Source organism: Chanos chanos, chromosome 4 (genome assembly GCF_902362185.1).
Source record: "Chanos chanos chromosome 4, fChaCha1.1, whole genome shotgun sequence".
Classification (NCBI taxonomy): domain Eukaryota; kingdom Metazoa; phylum Chordata; class Actinopteri; order Gonorynchiformes; family Chanidae; genus Chanos; species Chanos chanos.
This window is the reverse complement of record NC_044498.1, coordinates 11,917,509-11,935,810: the sequence shown is the minus strand read 5'-3', so window position 1 is coordinate 11,935,810 and position 18,302 is coordinate 11,917,509. Positions and strand designations below refer to the sequence as shown.

At 41.9% G+C, this 18,302-nt stretch overlaps 1 protein-coding gene across 1 annotated transcript in view; it reads left to right on the top strand.

Annotated features, from left to right (window-relative positions):
- Nucleotides 1–18,302, top strand: part of adarb1a (adenosine deaminase RNA specific B1a) — a 48,142-nt gene that overhangs the window by 14,146 nt on the left and 15,694 nt on the right. Inside the window, exons 2-3 of the mRNA XM_030771274.1 lie at nt 7,557–7,605; nt 16,004–16,030. Of these exons, the coding sequence (XP_030627134.1) occupies nt 16,021–16,030 (10 nt within the window). The 5' untranslated portion in view covers nt 7,557–7,605; nt 16,004–16,020. The remainder of the gene's footprint in view (nt 1–7,556; nt 7,606–16,003; nt 16,031–18,302) is intronic.

Genomic DNA, 18,302 nt, shown 5'->3' with positions numbered 1-18,302 from the left:
ACATTCATCACTAGAGCCTTGCTTTAGCTAAAAACTGAGTACAGAGCTTTGGATTTTACAGAGAAACACTCTGTGATTCAACGTCAACCTCTGCCACCTTCCCATCAGCCATTCTGTCTGATCTTGAAAGGACTGGATAAATATATGTGTGATAAGAACAGAATACAAACTTTTTTTTTTCACCGTAAACCCTCTTTTTTTTAAGTTATTGAGCTATCAGGTTATTTCAGGTGAAATCCTGTTTGGGGGAAGTACAAAGTAAAAGCTATTTTTGCTCAGCAAATATAAGGTCTGGCCAATTAGCTGAGCTCACAGAAATGGTCTTGACAGTTATCTTGTGCACAGTTAAGGGTGGTCTTCTTTTCCACGGAGCTGAAATAGCCAGTAGCATCAATAAAACATTAGGCTACAGTGCAATTTATATCTGTCCTTAACGAGGAGTTGGAGAAGCCACAGTCAGCCAATTTTCTGGTTGGGTTGACGCCACAGATTCATGATGTTGCTCACAAACCTTAAAAACATTTCTTCAAGCATACAAAAAATATTTTCATATTTATGAGAGGAGTTTTTTTTGCCAGAAATGAATGTAAAATTAGACATACGTCACGTTTCAGGATTATAGAAAGTCTTTATTTGAAGTGTTATGTGCTGTGTAGTCTGCCTGTCTATCTGTCAGGTTTACTGGACATAAGTTATTGTAAGTTTTTATTGCGGCATGCTGTAAACATTCAAGTGAATGACGTTTTGGTTTGATTTGAGGTATTTCATTTCCGTCAAGCAAAAATGAACTTCGCGTGGTTGTACGGAAATTCAGTAACGCCAAAAATGGACTACATTATCACAAGCATTGTTTTTATGTGTAGTCAAACTGGTCATATTTCAAGAGCGATATTATCTGAATCCACAACACAGCACAGTGTCTGATCTCACCTTCCCTGCATACAGACAGTATACTGGTGGGAGAGAAATTAAGTAATTAGCCTACATGTTTTGACAATTAATGGGGAATGTATAATTACTGTAGGGGAAGAAACTAATGAGCGCAGCCAAGAGCGTGCTTTGATCTGGAGGCTACTCCTTCAGCTTGTTTGCTAACCTATTGTGTGATATTGAGACACGATGTATTCTTATGGATATATTACTGTGGATGCAGCCGCGCGTGTTATTATTCAAATGTAAAATATGATCAAGCTGTGAGCTCAGAGTTTAATTATTGGTATAAAACTCAAAGGAGCTGGAAAAAAAGGGGAGAGATTGTGAATGAATATCCCAGTGTAGCGAGATAACTGGGGTATCCCAGTATAGTGCGAGTTCAGTGTTTCGCTCTCTCTCTCTCTCTCTCTCTCTCTCTCTCTGTCTCTCTCTCTCTTTCTCTCAACAGCGTGTGAATCTAATTGTCCGTCCTTTGCGTCGACCTGTGAGCCCACCCGAGGGCTGGTCTGTGTCGTCCTCTGGTCTTCCCCGCCTTTGTCTTTAGACGTCGTGTTAATAAACCTTGCCGACGCGTGGCGGCTGACCTAGACTGACCCTTTATCTGCAGGCCATCAGGACTGGACCGTAGTTTCTGTGCCGATTGCGTCACGCATTCTGGCGGGAGGCTATCGATTTGTGTGGTAGATGGGAGTAGTTAGGGTGAGATTTGGTGCCTCTGGATCTGTTGTTGCTGCTGGTAGAGAGATGCTGGAACAGGAGCAGGGACCGCTGTCAGCCTGAACCAACAGTCTGGGTGACTACACAGTGTGCGTGTGTGTGTGTGTGTGTGCGTGTGTGTGTAGGTGCATGTGCTTGTGTGCATGTGCGTGTGTATGCATGTGGGTGCACATGCATGTACACGCAGGTTACATATTTGTGTTTTGGAACAAGGCGTTCAGACAGCCATAGGTCCTGTTTGGTTTTGAGGAAACCCATGGAGAGGGTGACAGAACATAGCAGAGAGAGAATTGTTTTGAATTACTCTAATTGGTAATACTGATGTATAAGAACCAGCTGTAAGCTTCAGAACGATAATGTAGTAAAACGGGCAGGTGTCTGAACAACTGATCCTAACATGTTTGTCTGGAATGAAGCTGTACTGTTGTTTTTCTAACTCTGAATGAGCAGGAAGTGCAGATATCCATCTGTGGTCTCTCCTGATCTGAGAATGCATTTCCTCCCTGTGTGTGTGTGTGTGTGTGTGTCTGTGTGTGTGTGAGTGAGAGACCCCATCCTCCCTGTTCTGATCCTTTATCTTTAGTGCCAGCATTCTGAATGACTCCCAGGAGTGTACTTACATTTCATGGATATGAGGACACTGTTGTGTGTGTTGTGGTTCAGAAGTAGTCAGATAGAGGTTGCCGTGATGTGTGGAGAAGGTCAGAAAGATATATCCCATAGCAACTAACTGTCTTCTCCAGTAGAGTGACATCAAAATTAATGAATTCTGTTTTTTGACTGGAGCATATGCGTTGCCTAGGCAGTAAAAAGGCAACAACAGTCTGCTCTTTGTGTGGCTTCAAAGCACTTTTCTTTTTTCTTTTTCTTTTTTTTTTCAAACATTAAGACCGAAAACCCAAAAAAGAACCAGTGAACCTTGCTGACAACTGTTAGAAAAGAAGATGGCTAATTTTTTTTTTTTTTAAATACATATCGATAAATGGGAGATTTTGTGTCTTTGTGAATTTGTGTGGAGGATGTTTGTGGGTCTCTGTGGGTCTGTGTCTCTATATATTTTTGAGTATGAGTGAGAGTGTGTGTGTGTGCGTGGGTGTGTGTGTCGCTGTCATCGTTTCTCTGTCTCTCCGCTGAGGGGAATTGAAGTGGAAGAAGAGGGCTCAAGGGGGAGACATAGATAACAGCTGGGTTTCGTCAAACAGAGACACACACGCTGTCTCCCCACGTTTAGGCTGTTTGTATTTCTAAAACAGGCTTCAGCCTAAATCACCCACAGCCTGTTCCAACAATAAACCCTCTCCCTTTCTCAACCGCCATTGATTTTAGTTTTTTTTTTGTTTTTTTTTTTTTGATGTCGCTGTTGTTATTTTGTCATTGTTTACTTGAATGGCGGAGTTCTGGGTGCAAATATAAGCCAGAAATATTTACGCATTGATTTCACAAGTGTGGCAAATGATTCAGTCAAGAACTGTAACGGTGAAGAAAACAGAATGATAAAAAAAAAAATCGAAACCCACGACTGTCACCGTATGGGGCTATTCATAATCATGCGTCATTGAATCACCTTGTATTTTCAGTACGTTCTTTAGCCTATAGTAAATCAGATTAAGTTTGCATTACTGAGTCTTTACAATAGCTTTCCTTTGAATAGAGTAATGATACACATACATGGATTATTATAAACCTCCAGTGTTGTCAGTGTTCATCTTTTGTACAGTCTGTCATATGTGAGCAGTCTGTGGTAATCTGCATTCGTGGAAGCAGCTAAGCAGAAACAGATTACTATATGGGGCAGAGTTACCATCTGCCCAGTCAACCTCTCCCTGCATCACTGCACAGAAACATACACTGGAACAGTCAGCCTCTCCCTGTATCTCTATACAAACACATACACTGGAACAGTCAGCCTCTCCCTGTATCTCTATACAAACACATACACTGGAACAGTCAACCTCTCCCTGTATCTCTATACCAATACATACACTGGAACAGTCAGCCTCTCCCTGTATCTCTATACAAACACATACACTGGAACAGTCAGCCTCTCCCTGTATCTCTATACCAATACATACACTGGAAGAGTCCACCTCTCCCTGTATCTCTATACAAACACATACACTGGAACAGTCAGCCTCTCCCTGTATCTCTATACCAATACATACACTGGAAGAGTCCACCTCTCCCTGTATCTCTATACAAACACATACACTGGAACAGTCAGCCTCTCCCTGTATCTCTATACCAATACATACACTGGAAGAGTCCACCTCTCCCTGTATCTCTATACAAACACATACACTGGAACAGTCAGCCTCTCCCTGTATCTCTATACCAATACATACACTGGAAGAGTCCACCTCTCCCTGTATCTCTATACAAACACATACACTGGAACAGTCAACCTCTCCCTGTATCTCTATACCAATACATACACTGGAAGAGTCCACCTCTCCCTGTATCTCTATACAAACACATACACTGGAACAGTCAACCTCTCCTTGTATCTCTATACAAACACATACACTGGAACAGTCCACCTCTCCCTGTATCGCTATACAAACACATACACTGGAACAGTCAACCTCTCCCTGTATCTCTATACCAATACATACACTGGAAGAGTCAACCTCTCCCTGTATCTCTATACAAACACATACACTGGAACAGTCAACCTCTCCTTGTATCTCTATACAAACACATACACTGGAACAGTCAGCCTCTCCCTGCATCTCTATACAAACACATACACTGGAACAGTCAACCTCTCCCTGTATCTCTATATAAACACATACACTGGAACAGTCAACCTCTCCCTGTATCTCTATACAAACACATACACTGGAACTAAAATGTAGTGCTGGAACTCCAGAGTCCTGCTGATATTTACTGATATTTACCCTTTACTTACCTGTTTACCAGGGAAACAAAGGTACTGTTTACCAGGGAAACAAAAGGTCCCTAACTGCAGACTTCAGTGAGTGAGAGTGTGTGCGTGTGTGTGTATGCGTGTATGTGTGTGTGTTTTTGTGGTTTGGTGCCCATGTGACCAGCAAGTGTGTGTGTGTGTGGGTTTGTGTGCACGTGTGACCAGCAGGCATGTGTGTGTGTTTATGTGTATGTGTGTGTGTGTGCGTGCGTGTGTATTCACTACCTGTTCGGTTTCAGTGCTTTCTCATCTGGTATGTAATTCCTCAGATCTGTTTGTCTGCTTCATCTAGGCGGGCTCATATATCATAATCTGATTCCTCATGCTTGGCTTGTTGTGATTATTGAGAGATTTTGTGGTGATTAGCTCTCCACCCATGAGTGACGTGATGACAGGTATTCCTCCTCTCCACCAGAAACCAGAAAATCACTGAGAGTTTTCCTGGCAGATCAGAATATTGGATAGGCCAGCAAAGGAACAAAGGAGCTGATTTGTGTTCAAATAAAGTGGAAGAGAGAGAGAGTGCGTGCGTGTGTGTGTATGTGTGTGTGTGTGTGTGTGTGTGTGTGTGTGTGTGTGTGTGTGTGTAGGGATGCATACAGATGTGTGAGACCCTGAAAAACACCCTTTGGGGTCTAAACAGTAAGGTAGTCTGACAGAGCACAATAGAACAAGTCTCTGTGAATTGCTCAGTTTTTCACCTGTTTACACTGAATGTGGATTTACGCAATGTGATGAGCCCTGTATTCACTTTGAAGAGACTGAGAGACCAGTGCGCCATTTTATTATCACACGGCACTGTAGACGTCATTCCCTGTGTAAGTCTGTTTTCATTAATGTCCTCCATTGTTATGTCAAACTCTTAACGTCTGTTTTAATGATATGAGAGATACTAACATCTGGCAGCAGCAGTGAGAGGCAGCTTAAACGTACATACACTCACACACGCACACACACACACACACACACACACACACACACACACACACGCACACACTCTGAGGTGCTAGCTCCTAATGTCATCCCATTACATGTGTGGTTTATTGTGTGGTTTGTGTGTGCCAGTCTCAGTGTTGGTGGTGAGTGAAACTGTTTCATGCAGTATCTGTTTATATAGTCATTAAACCACTGACTAATAATTTTATGATTCTTTTACAATTTTCCTACTTAAATTTATGGCAGAACGTGTTCTCAACAGTCTGTACTGTTCTGTTCTTGGCTGTGTTTTGTTTGAAGGTGTTTGTGTCTTTCTCTAGGCCTGTTTTTATTCTCATTCTTCTCCTCACGTTGATTCTTCACCCCGTGTGCTTGGATCACTGATTAGGCCCATCAGATGTACAGATGAGTCTTTGATCCTGATGTCTCTCTCTCTCTCTCTCTCTCTCTCTCTCTCTCTCTTTCTCTCTCTCTCTGTTTTTTACAGTAGCTGGGTAGCATGCAGTTCTGCCCTCTGGTGCTACATTACAGATTATGATGTGGTTTACTCATGGTTGAACATATGATTGAAACATATGGTGACCAGTCGAGCACCAGCAGCGTGTTCTGTCCTTCTCATTGATGTGACAGTATACTAAAGTAAAGGAGTCGCACCGGGGATCAAGTTAAGAATATTTAAAGACGGATCTTAATACAAAACAGTTCTCATAGCGTTAATATCTATAAAGAGGTCCGTGCTAGACTGTAGTCTTTCTGCTGTGTTGACAAATCAACTCATTTTATTGACTCGGATGTTATTAATGGGTAAAACAGAAATGCAGATTGAGCAAATTTAGTATCATAAGACCAGAAATACCCTTGAGATTCCTGTTCTCTCAGTCAGCTTAAGTGTCTGAACACAAAAAAGGGCTTGTTTTTTATTTATTGAGGTAAATCCTTAATTACAAGTAACTACCAGTGAAAGGAAACACTAGCATAAAGTAGCTTATTAAAAGATTGGGGATTAGAGATGATTAAAGGTTTTGACTGTGTGATGCATATACTTGTTGAGAACCGAATGAAGAATGACTCACATGGCCTTTTTCTGACACCGTCCCCTTCTTTTGCTCCGCACGCATGCGTTTTCACATGTCACAGGCAGTTTGCGCTACGCTGCTTGACCGTAGCGTTCCTCTTGTGAAGATATCAACTGGACGTTCGTGATGACTGCCCCGCTCACACTCTAAATGATTGCGGTCATTTGATTCGGAATTGCTTTCGCTGTACTGCCTCGCATCTCAAACCGACGCGGGAATATCTTGATGGGAGAGGGGCCTGTGCATTTTTAGACCCTGGCCGGTCGCGTCTTTCCTTCACACGGCCGTGCCAGCAAGTTTGAAACCCAGCAAGCTGACACGTCTTTGTCGCAGAGGATCCTGCCAAATGTACCTCTGTAATCACTCCGCTTTCAAAGACGCTGAGATATATCAGCCTGTAGCCACCGTAGCCATACCAATGGACAACTAAGACTACCCTTTATTTTAACACAGTCTCTGTCTGTGTCCCTAAAGCATGATGGGATTGCTGATTCATTTCTTAACTCAGAAACTGCACCTAGGTGAAGACGTATTTACCGAAATGTTGTCTTCATTTTACGGGTATATTTATTTGTTCATTTTTATTTGTTTAAATATTTAATTATTTATTTATTTTTGTGGTTTGGTCAGCTGGTTATTTAGCAGGACAAGTGTGCCCCCTTTTGGCAGCTTATGTGTACTGCATGGCTCTGTCATGCCGTACAGATGGAAGAAGCACAGCACATTTTGATTGCATTTTTCCAGATAAATCTTGGCCTCAATCCTCACACATCTGAATTGACTGTAACTGTTGAACTACTTTACCAGATGTTTCAGGCCTCCTCCTTGGAAGGGTCTCCACGTTCACACCCATCCACTCTACTCATCTCTGTCCTACTGTAAGGCAGACAGAGAGAGTCAGTAACAGGGGGCTTGTCATCAGGGCATGGCCAGTCACTCACATCTTCTCTCTCCCTCTTTTATCTCAGACTGCTGAGTCAACACAGTACACGTTGGAGGAACAGCAGCTGAGGCCAGGTATGTAAATCCCTCAACCTCTCTCTCTCTCTCTGTTTTGCATGTGCTCACACATGCGTACACACACACACACATGCATGTGCGTTCACACACACGCGCGCACACACACACACACACACACACACACACACACACACACACACAGGCTACTGCAGGAAGAGAAGCAGCCATGTTGCTTTAACACTAATATCTGTCTAAATGAGAATATTCTCTGCTTTTGATTGGGCCCTGTACTTACTAGTCCTCCTTGTTTTTTGTTGGGAATGTACAAGTAATTTGAACTGATGCATTTGGGCCTTGAAAGTAGCCTACAAATCATAACCCACTAGGTGGCAGCGTTGGTTCATAGAAATAATCAACTACAGTCCTAAAGATATCTCTATCACACCTGATACAGCTAATCAAATACCATTATTAAAGCACTACTTGAATTTGTGTGAGAGAGACAGCATTAAACAATCTATGCGATACCCATTCTTTTCATGTCAAAATTTCTATTCTTACTTAATGTGAGGGCATTGGAATGCATTGTAGGTCTCTGTAAAGTCCAGATGAAGCAAATATGATGGACAAGTAAACAAGAGAAATCAAAGGCTGAACTCTACAGTTCCTGATTCAGTCCTCAGGCTGGACGCGGAGAATCTGTTTTTGTATAGTATAAATAATGTAAGCACTTACAATTATTTTAACAATCACATACAGTGTCATGTGACCAAAACTGATCGTGTGGTTGAGAATGGAAGTCAAGGCTGGGTAATGGACTGTATGCATGTTTAATTAACTTTGGACAGTCGCTTTAAGACAGTTACAAATGGCACCATCAACTGCCATAGTCTCTCGCTTTCTCTCTCTCTCACTCTCTCTCTCCCCTGCTTACTGTTCAGCACATAAAAGAGGTGTACTCCTGTGTTAATGGGGAGAGCAGGGCAGGTTATGTAGTGGAGATGTGTGAGGAGGTGTTGAGTTCCTGAGTTAGTGAAGCGTGGAGCTGAAGTAATTAGCTGTGGGATTAGTGTGGACTGGGACATGGTTTTTTGTGAAGAAGGCTGCCAGTCAGCCCTGAAGCGCTGACACAGCCAAACTGCAACATAGTTAAACTGAGGACTACAGTTTTACAGGCAAGCAGAGGGTCCGTCATATCCCCACGTTGAGCTGTACTCTGACACAGGTCATTAACACTCAGAGCTGGCTTTAAAATAAGTTACTTTCGGTAAATAGTTGTACTGTGTTTATAATGTTATGTTTATAGTGTTATTCTACACATATGTCTGTTGTCACAGGTTTTTACTGCATTTTCTGCATTGATGCCCATGTATGTTCTCTCTGGGTTTACGTATATGCTTTTGTAGTGTGGGCTGACTCTCTCTCTCAGGTAGCAGACATACAGTGAAGTGCTTTTGCTTTGCTGAACATTGCGGCGAAGAGGGATCGAATGTGACCCGTGACCCAGATATGTAACAGAGATGTCAGATCGTGGAAGTGTATGGAAATGATGTTAGGGCAGAAATGCACTGGCATGTGTAAGGGAATGATTTCAGGGCAGAAATGCACTAGGATGTCAGGAGTGATGGAGAGAGGTAGAGAGAGATAGGTGCAGAGCGAAACAGTTACAGTCTTTTTTAATTTTTTTTTCAAAGATTAACCTGACTCATTTTTCAGAAAGGAGCTTCAGTGTGTAAGGCTGTTAACACAAAAAGTTGAATGATTCTTTTTGGCATCAAAAGTTCATAGTGTAGAAATATGTAACATAAGACTGATATATCATCCAAAGAGTCATGACAGCAGCTCATCATGAATCATAATCATACTGATATCATAGAAATTTGACTGCTATATTTTAAGATAAAACTTGAAATAAAAATAAATTATTGCTCTCAAATGGAGGTTTAATATAGTGATCTAGTACTAATCATTTGAATGTAACTGTGGAATGAGGTCATTCCATTCAGAAAACTTGCCTTTTGAATATAAAATTTTAAGCTTTAATTTCTCACATACAAGGAACAAAGTATGTCTTACTGAGTTATTGTCCTGAATTTTGAATCTCAGTTTTGATAATATGGTCAAAGCAATGTTGGGGGAAAAAAAACAAACCCTGTTAAAGAGGAGCTGTTAGAACTGTTATACAGAACACAGAGAGAGAGAGAGAATGAGTGACTGCAGGAGGAGGAAGGCTTCTATTCGTCAGACGCGTCCCTTTGACAGCCGTTTAACAGGCTGGATCAAAGTGACCAACAGCTCCGCCCCGTACACATAAGCCCGCCCCTCCTCTCCTTAATTCTCTCTCACTCCCCCGCTGAAAGTTAGGTTCAGAGAGGAGTGTGTGTGTGTGTGTAGGGGGTGTGTATGCGCGCGTGAGTGTATGTGTGTGTCAATGCTCAGAGGAGCAGTGATATAGAGAGGGTGTGTTAGACTCTGGAGGACAGTTGTGGAGTCTCTGGTGATGGCTGTAGCCACAACAGGCATGGCTCTGCTACAGGAGGGGGCACAAAACATGGGCGCCTATTACTGTCTCATCCGCAGGAGGTCCAAGAGGAGACGCAAGAAACGCTCCGAGCGCAAAGGTATCCCACATCCTAAGAAAGGGTGTGTGTGTGTGTGTGTGTGTGTGTGTGTGTGTCTGGATATTTATTTGGCAGCTTTGTGGCACTCTTTCTGTATTAGGTATTAGGGGTGTTTTGATGACTATTACACAGTATAGCTATTTAATCAACAGTAGTGCATATAAGGTTTTTAGAGTCCTCTTGAGATCCTAATCACAACAGTCACTCATTGTTAATAAATGGGATGTTATTTCCCTCATTAACCATCAACATCCAATTAGTCTCGATCATACAGTGAGCAAGTCCTGCTGTGCTGACTTTACACTAAACACTGCAAAACTGTAGCATTCGTCTTACTGTAGAAACTGTGTAACTATATACAGATTACATGCAGATGAAAAGAGCTTCTCCCTTATATGCGGTTGGTTGTCATTTCATCAACAGGTGTATTCCTCTGCCCTGGACTTTGTAAAATAATTCTTTTGATTATTCTTTTGCCTGTTTTATTACTTTTTAATTCATTCCTTACAAAAAAAATTAACACTCTGTCATCGTGGGGTGAAATTTGCATGGGAATATCAAACTGGTACTGACTTTATTACTTTATTAACATTATTATGCATACAAAATTGAAGAAATTCAGAAACTTTTGCTTTTGCAAATTTGAATGTTTGTTAGTTTGTGCCTTTGAATACAGAAGATTGAGTGTGTGTGCGTGTGTGTGCATGTGTGTGCGTGTGTGTGTTTGAATATGGATACATGTGTGTATGTGATGCTCTAATACTCTTTCTATATCTGTACCCATTCTCCTCTAAAATATTGCAGTATGTGTTAGTCCCTTCACTGTGTGTTCTGTAAAGGACAGCTGATTCTCTCTCATCTGCACAGAATGAACACCACACTCAGTGACAGAGAGGCAGACTTTATGCCCATTTCCTGATGCAAGCTCTACTATTAAAGACAACAACTGTCAAAACATTGGAACAGGGTCCTCTTGTTAACCCGTCTCTGCTTTTTTGCCACTCTGACTCAATTGTTTTTGTTTGTGCAGTTTTGAGATTCGATTTCATATCCTTCTACACAGACTTTATTAGTTTGCTTGTTAACAGGGACTTTGGCACTTTGGCAGAGCCTAAAAGAAAGAATGAAAGAAAAAAAGAAAGAAAGAATGAAATAGGGAGTTTGCATATCTGAAGAAAACAGCTGTACTTACATATTCTGAAGGGTGCCTAATGAAATTTGACATTTGTTCCCAACAAAGATATGAAGTCAATTTTGTTTTTAATCGAAGACACATCCCTCATTTTCATGTCAGATGTCTCATTACCAAGCAAAACAGTTCCCGCTGTGATGTTGAATTAGATAGTGACTGAATTAATTAATTGAAGTCGTAAAATCTCAGATGTACACACCAAATGGAATTCTGAGCGTTTTTTGGTATTTTAAAAAGCCTGAAAAAAAGATGATATGTTAACTTTTACATGCAAAGGGCTGTCATTCTCATACTCTGAGGTTAGCAGATTGAAGTGTCAGTCCAGAGAATTTGTCAAGCATGAAGTTAATCCTTTTAATGAGACTCTCCACTCTGCTACTTTAATCGATCACTACAGTTGGCCGGAATGCAGCCAGTGTTGTCCCTGCGTACAGCTCATGGCAAATTTGTGAGTGTTGTCTCCCAGTGTTAAATTTCCTGGTGATGCACAGAGTTCATTTCAGAGTTCTATGAACACCCACAGAGTTGCAGTCACTTGTGAGAGACTGTTCAGTGTCGATTCATGTTAATGCTGAAAAAAATCTCGATATCCCTTACCTACACTTTTACAGTTCATTGAACTTTGACAGCAAAATTTTCTATTTAAAATGCGTCCCGTTATGCTTCGCATTAATGTTGAAGTTTTGCCTCTTGGAGTGAAAGGAATTCCTGTAAAAGCAGTTTTAACAACTTCACAAGATTCTCAAAGAAAAAAGGTATCACACACAAAATTATTTTGTCAAGAACTAACTAACATCATGCTACAAAGGATCTTGTCACTGTTCAGTGCGTTGTGTTGAGCACTGTAAAAATCAGTGTTAATTCTCGGCTTGATGGACTTGTAGGAAAGAGATAAGGACTACTTATAGTGTCTGAACCCTTCAGCCGTATTGTCATCTTACTAAGGTAACTTTAAAAACAGCAATGAAACAATCAAACACTGCCCGTATGTGTGGAGCCTTGTGTTTGGTGGCATTTACTAATGTAATTAGCCCTTTTCTAATCCCACCATTCATAAATCCTTTATGTTTTCTTTCTTACTCCACAAAATTCTACTCAAAAAGTGTGGTAGAACACACACACACACACACATACACCCACACAGCCTACAATATCAGAGAGACAGTAGCACCAAGAGTGTTTCACTACATTCATTCATTTCAGTGAGTCTTCAATGGGTGATATACTTGTACACACATAATGGAAAATGCATTACAGACCTCATTGAAAGTGATAATTCCTTTGTTGCAGTAATCCGCTTTCACAAGGTAAACAATGAAGCACCACTTTGGCATAGTAATTAATTAAACAGGTCACAGCACCCTTGAATGCCTTAATACCTGTTTAGTATTCCGTATTAAGCTGCGGACTCTGAATGACATGGAGAGTATTGTAGCGGAACAGGCAGAGAAATTGGAGATATTGCACTGTCTCTGAGGGCATTTGTCTGTTTCATGATGCACTGAAGTCATTTCTAACGTTGCATTTCGCTTCACTGGACTTGGACAAGACTGTCAGTCCGTGTTTGCTAGCGCTTACAGTCGCTAAACAAGTCCAAGTCAATTTAGCATGCCAGCACCTATCAATCACGTATTCAAATAAAAATGCCCCTCCCCTTGGGTTTTTACCTTTCCGGTCAAAGAAACATTGTGGTTGCGAGTTATTTTCTCTCCTGCTGGAGAGGAAGTCTTGAGTTTTTTTGCAGGGGCTCTTCAGACAGTCAGAGGAGGGAGATAAACAGCATTACTTAGCCACTGTTTCCACGCTAGCTGCTTTGCTCTCTGGGAAGATAAAAAAAGCTCATTTTGTCAGGAGCAGGTGAAGTGGAGTGGAGCACTGTGAAGCAGACTGTGAGTTTAATCTACTCACAGGGGGAAAGTGAATTCCACACCGGGTTGGGCAGTGCTGTTACGCTAAGCAAGCGACTATAAGGCTTCTCTCAGATTGGCCGGTCAGATAGCGCCTCACCCCCATCGCTTTTGGCCCGCCTGCGGCCCTGCCGATAAGGGGCTCGGCCCGGCTGGGCTCCAGCAGTACCGGGTCCATCCCTCCGACCTGTCAGACGTGGAAACGCAGACGCCCACACCTGGTTCTCAGCCAGTCTGGCTGTCTATCATTGTTGCCTCTGTCCTCAGCTCTGGTAAAGTAGAGGCCGGTGTGAAATTCAATGTCGTCACCCTCCTTCTCCTCCAGTCCTGTGATAGGTCAGCACCTCGTCTGGCCTTGACTGGAGAATACACACAAACTCATCTGTTTCGAGGAGCATGTGTAGTGAAGCGGAAAGAATGGGGTGGAAGAGATGAAAAAAGCGAGAGAGAGAGAGAGAGAGAGAGTAAAAAAGACATAAAGAGAGGAAAAAGAAGAACAAGAAAATATGTCTTCTACGTTGTACACAGCCTGCTGTTTAATTTTGTTTTTGTTCAGATCAACCTGAAGGAATGAATAGGTCCTTACAGACCTCGAACAGAGACATAAAAAGCTTAAGTGATAATCTCTACCATCATTGGAATTGTCATTAAGTGACAGTGAGTTGTGGTAACTCTTTAGCTTCTCCATATCCTTAAGCCTGTAGTTGCTGTAGCTTAGTAAAGGTGCAGAGGCATGCTGCTGGCAGTGGTCAGAGTCGCTGGTCTGTCACAGGCTGGGCTTTCATAGGCGATTTGTCAGCAGTCATTTGCAGATGTGCAGGTATAGAGTGGGTGACACCCCAGGGTCTCAGGGCACAGAATGGATTCGATTCGCCTGGTTCTCTGCCAGGTGAGCAGTTCTGAAGGCTTTGGGGGGGGGGGGGGGGTTGTGTCCAGCCCCATTGTGCCAAAACCTCCAATTTCAGTCAGGAAAAAAGGCTCAGGATGTCCTTTTAAGTTTGGTTTGCACAATTGAATTGTCTTTATAATCAAATTAAGACATCAGTCCTAATTTGTTTGGGGGATTAAAGTATCCTCTTTATGTTACGAACACCTTTACGAGGTGAAACCTTTCCAAGTCATGTTTAAGGTATCTGGGGAATAAATATGGTGGAGATTTTCTTATTTTCAATGGTCAGTTTCACTTCCTTTCATTATCTAATGTTTCTGAAGTGTTCTATTCTTTGTCATGTACAAAAGCTTTGAGGGATGTACTGTGTATCGGAGCATCGTTTGTCTTAGTCATTTATCTCCCCTCCAAACGCTTTTTGTTTTCATACTAATCTTCTTTCTCAGAGCTTTTCAGCCCTTTGGACACAAAGGCAAGAGGATAATAGAAAGGAGAATTCAGTAATAAGAATTAATACAGGCCAATTACTCTTATCAAATATGCCTTTACTGCAACTGAGGGAAAGTTTGGACGAACCAGGGTCGTCGCCGCGGGGAGGGGGCATGGTGTTGCCGGGGCAACCTTGTTGGGTAAATGGGGTCATTAGCGTGTGGAATTGATACCGCATCCCGTTGCCCTGGAGATACCCCGGGGAACGCCGCCTAAATGAAAGCTGTCAGAAAAATTTTACAGACTCCCTGTGAAATCCTGGAAAGGATGGCTGTCGCTAAACACCCTTGAGGGAAATTTGTATTTTTATTTATTTATTTATTTAATTAGCTGGAGAGCAGTCACAGAAAAGACCTAGATTTGCTCTGTGACATCTTAGAATCTGTACTTGACATACCATAAAGCAACCATCAGGCAAAACTGTAATTTCTTTATTTTTGGGATCTGTGTTTGCTACCATCAGTCATTTTATCTGTTCTCCTTATGGGCTCCAACTGACTGAAGAGTTCTGTGGTTTAAAGCTAACTCTGCACCTGGCCTTGGCTTATCTTCAACAAACCACAAACTGCTGTGCAAATGTCTCTCAAGTAGTTGGATGGACAGGAAAAAACACCGTCCAGGTGGGTTAGAGAGATAGAGTGGTCCGTGTTTGTTTTTAGTGGAAAACACACACACACACATACACACACTCACTGCACACACACAAATTTACACACACAAATTTACACACACCTTCATAACGTACATTTGTCTGCGTGCCACACGACTACGACTAGCTTTTAGTTAAGCGACTGCCAGCGAGATTAGTCTCAGATATGACATCTCACTGACAGGAAAGCAGTCTCAGCAGACTGTTGTCTTTGAGAAAAGGGTGTGTCACGCAGAGTTGTGCAAGCCTTTGATCTGTCTGAGTCGGGTTTTCTGGGGAGTGGCGGGGCTGTTATTACTAAAGGCTTTGTACAGTTAAAAAAACAACAAAAAAAACCCATACACATATGCACTGAAACACAACCACACCACCTAGTCATGATATCGATAATTTATTCAACTCTGTCTGTTCTGTCTCTACACACTGTCTATAGCTCACACCACTGCAGGTTTTTCTCTGAGTGAGAAAGCATGTGTTTAAGTTCATCAGACTTTTGAGAGGTCTGTCAGAAGCTAACAAGTAGGACATTACAAACAGTGAGAGACTGGCATGAATGGCCCGGTTTGAACAATTTTCCTCATGTTGACACAATTCTCACACCGTGCTAATCCATAAGAACCTGCTGTCTTTGTTTCTTGGCCAGAATGACTTATTATTATTAATGTACTATTGTAATAATAATGTTATTTTGCCGTCTTTTTTTTGTAGGTTGTGTCGGAAAAGCGATGACTGAAGGTATGTGGGTCGTTTTTAGTGTGTTTACATTTTAGTACTGTATTTGTTCAAGCTTGCATGTTTCTGTATTGAGGATAAGACCTTCGCTGCTTCCAGGCGAAGATGTTATCCTGAATAGATTCGTCCTTTTGTGAAAACACATAAAAACCTGGCCAATCTGAAGTATACTGCTGAAGCTTCACCTCTTAGCCTCAGAAAGGTCTCTCTAACTGCTCTGTACAGTCTGTCCTTCAAAAAGTATGCTTTTTCTTTTATGAATCTGTCAGAAACTCTAGAAATTGAGAGTTCTGATTTAAAGTTGTCCGGAACATCCTTCAGAGTGTGACTGGATTCTCTGTGATAGTAACAGCTGAGTACAACTGAAAGTGTACATTTTTGTATGTGTGTGTGTGTGTGTGTGTGTGTGTGTGTGTGAGTGTGTGCGAGTTGAAAATGCAAATAGGATGACACAATTTTATTGTTATAGGCAAACCTGCTCCTTTCCAGGAGGAGGATTCATTTGGCCTTGCGTTGTGCATCAAATTCCATATATAATGTAGATAAAGTAGAATGTTTGGAGAAATATCAGTGACATAAATACCATAAAATCAGTCCTTACACTTCTGTGCATTTAAAGGCACCACAGAATTTGCTATTACTTGTATGGCTCATATAGTTCCAGGGTTTTGCTTTTAGGTTTTCTCTACATGGTCCATATGCAGGACTTGTTAATGTTGAATTACACTAAACTGTGATCTGAAGTTCAGTTTTGGTTTCTGAAATGATTTTCAAGGCTGGTGTTTGTGAGTCCGCTAACAACCTCAGGCTTTCTCCTTCTCCTCTCTCGAATGTGACACAGGAAATGCACAGATAAACACATTCTCTGACATTTCCCGTCCTGCCTGTTAATTGTCACACGTATTATCTCGTGAACGGGAACTTAGAGTCTTCCTTTCCCCCCGCGTGTGACGGTGACAATGGAGGCGACAGACCACCCCGCCCACTAGCACGATAACATTGTCTGTGCTAATGCCTACAGTGACGGGATGAAGTAATGGATAAACAAGAGAACGGAGATTAGTTTATAGGCTGTTTCAAAACCGAGTCCAGACAGACAATCACATAGGTTTGAGTTTGTTTAACTGAAGAACAAGCCACAAACAGAGGCTTTGAACGGCTTAACACCTCTGCCACTATTCCTGAATAAGAATGTAGACTATTGCACTGACTGAGGTGTGCTTGACATTTTTATGATGTTCAACTACTGATAATTAAGTCACAAGATATTAAAAACATATATTACAGCATGGATAATAATAACAGTAAAATATACATTATGCATGAGAACTAGAGTTAACAGAGACTATATTTTTTTATGCTCCCTGTGAGACTTACATTTTATTCATATTCCAAAATCAACTCGAGTCATCTCTGTTTCTTTCCCATATGAAAATATGAAACTTTAGCCTCTGTCCTAACCATATTTATTAAAACGCAATAAGACGTAGCAAACATACGGCATCAGAAATGTTTTGCCGTTATATCTGTTGATTCACAAATGTTGGTACTTTAAGTTATCGCAGCCCGTTCTGTAATGAGAGTTCTATCTGTGGTCGATGAGCTTTGCCTTGGTATGATTGTATGCGTTTTACTTGTGGCATTCAGGCTGGGTAGGAAAGCCATAAGGCGCTACAGAGTCTCAGCAGGAGAGTCTATCTGAATCTGCCTGCCCTCCGCATTGCCCTTGTGTGACACTGAGGGTCAATCATCCATGCAAGCTCCCTGCATTTAGATCCATAGCCATAACTTACAGCCTCATGCATTTATATGTTGCAGATGGCTAGTCCATTTGACTGATGTGTATAAAAGCGCAGTTTTGGTTGATGGAGTTTGGGGGTGATGGTGAGGATGGTGCCCAATGAAGGAGAAGTCATGTTGTTTGCCGGGACTGGAGGAGCCAATCAGGGCAGGTTCAGTGGCCTGTTCTCTCTCTCTCTCTTCTCTCTCACTCTCTCTCTCTCTCTCTCTCTCTCTCTCTCTCTCTCTCTCTCTCTCTGCTGTACCTCTGAGCTGCCGTGCCTCTATGCTGCCTCTGTGACTGAAAGTCCAGTTCACCATAAAAACCACCTATTAAACATTCATAGCTATCTCTCAATAGAGGGTCGTGATTCACAAAAGCAGTGCGGCGGTGATGGAGGGTGTCCTGTTAAATCCCCCTGAACACAAACGTTCCTTTTCAGCGTCCTTTTGATCATTCTCACCTAACTGAGAGAGAACAAGCTGCCTTTTCGCT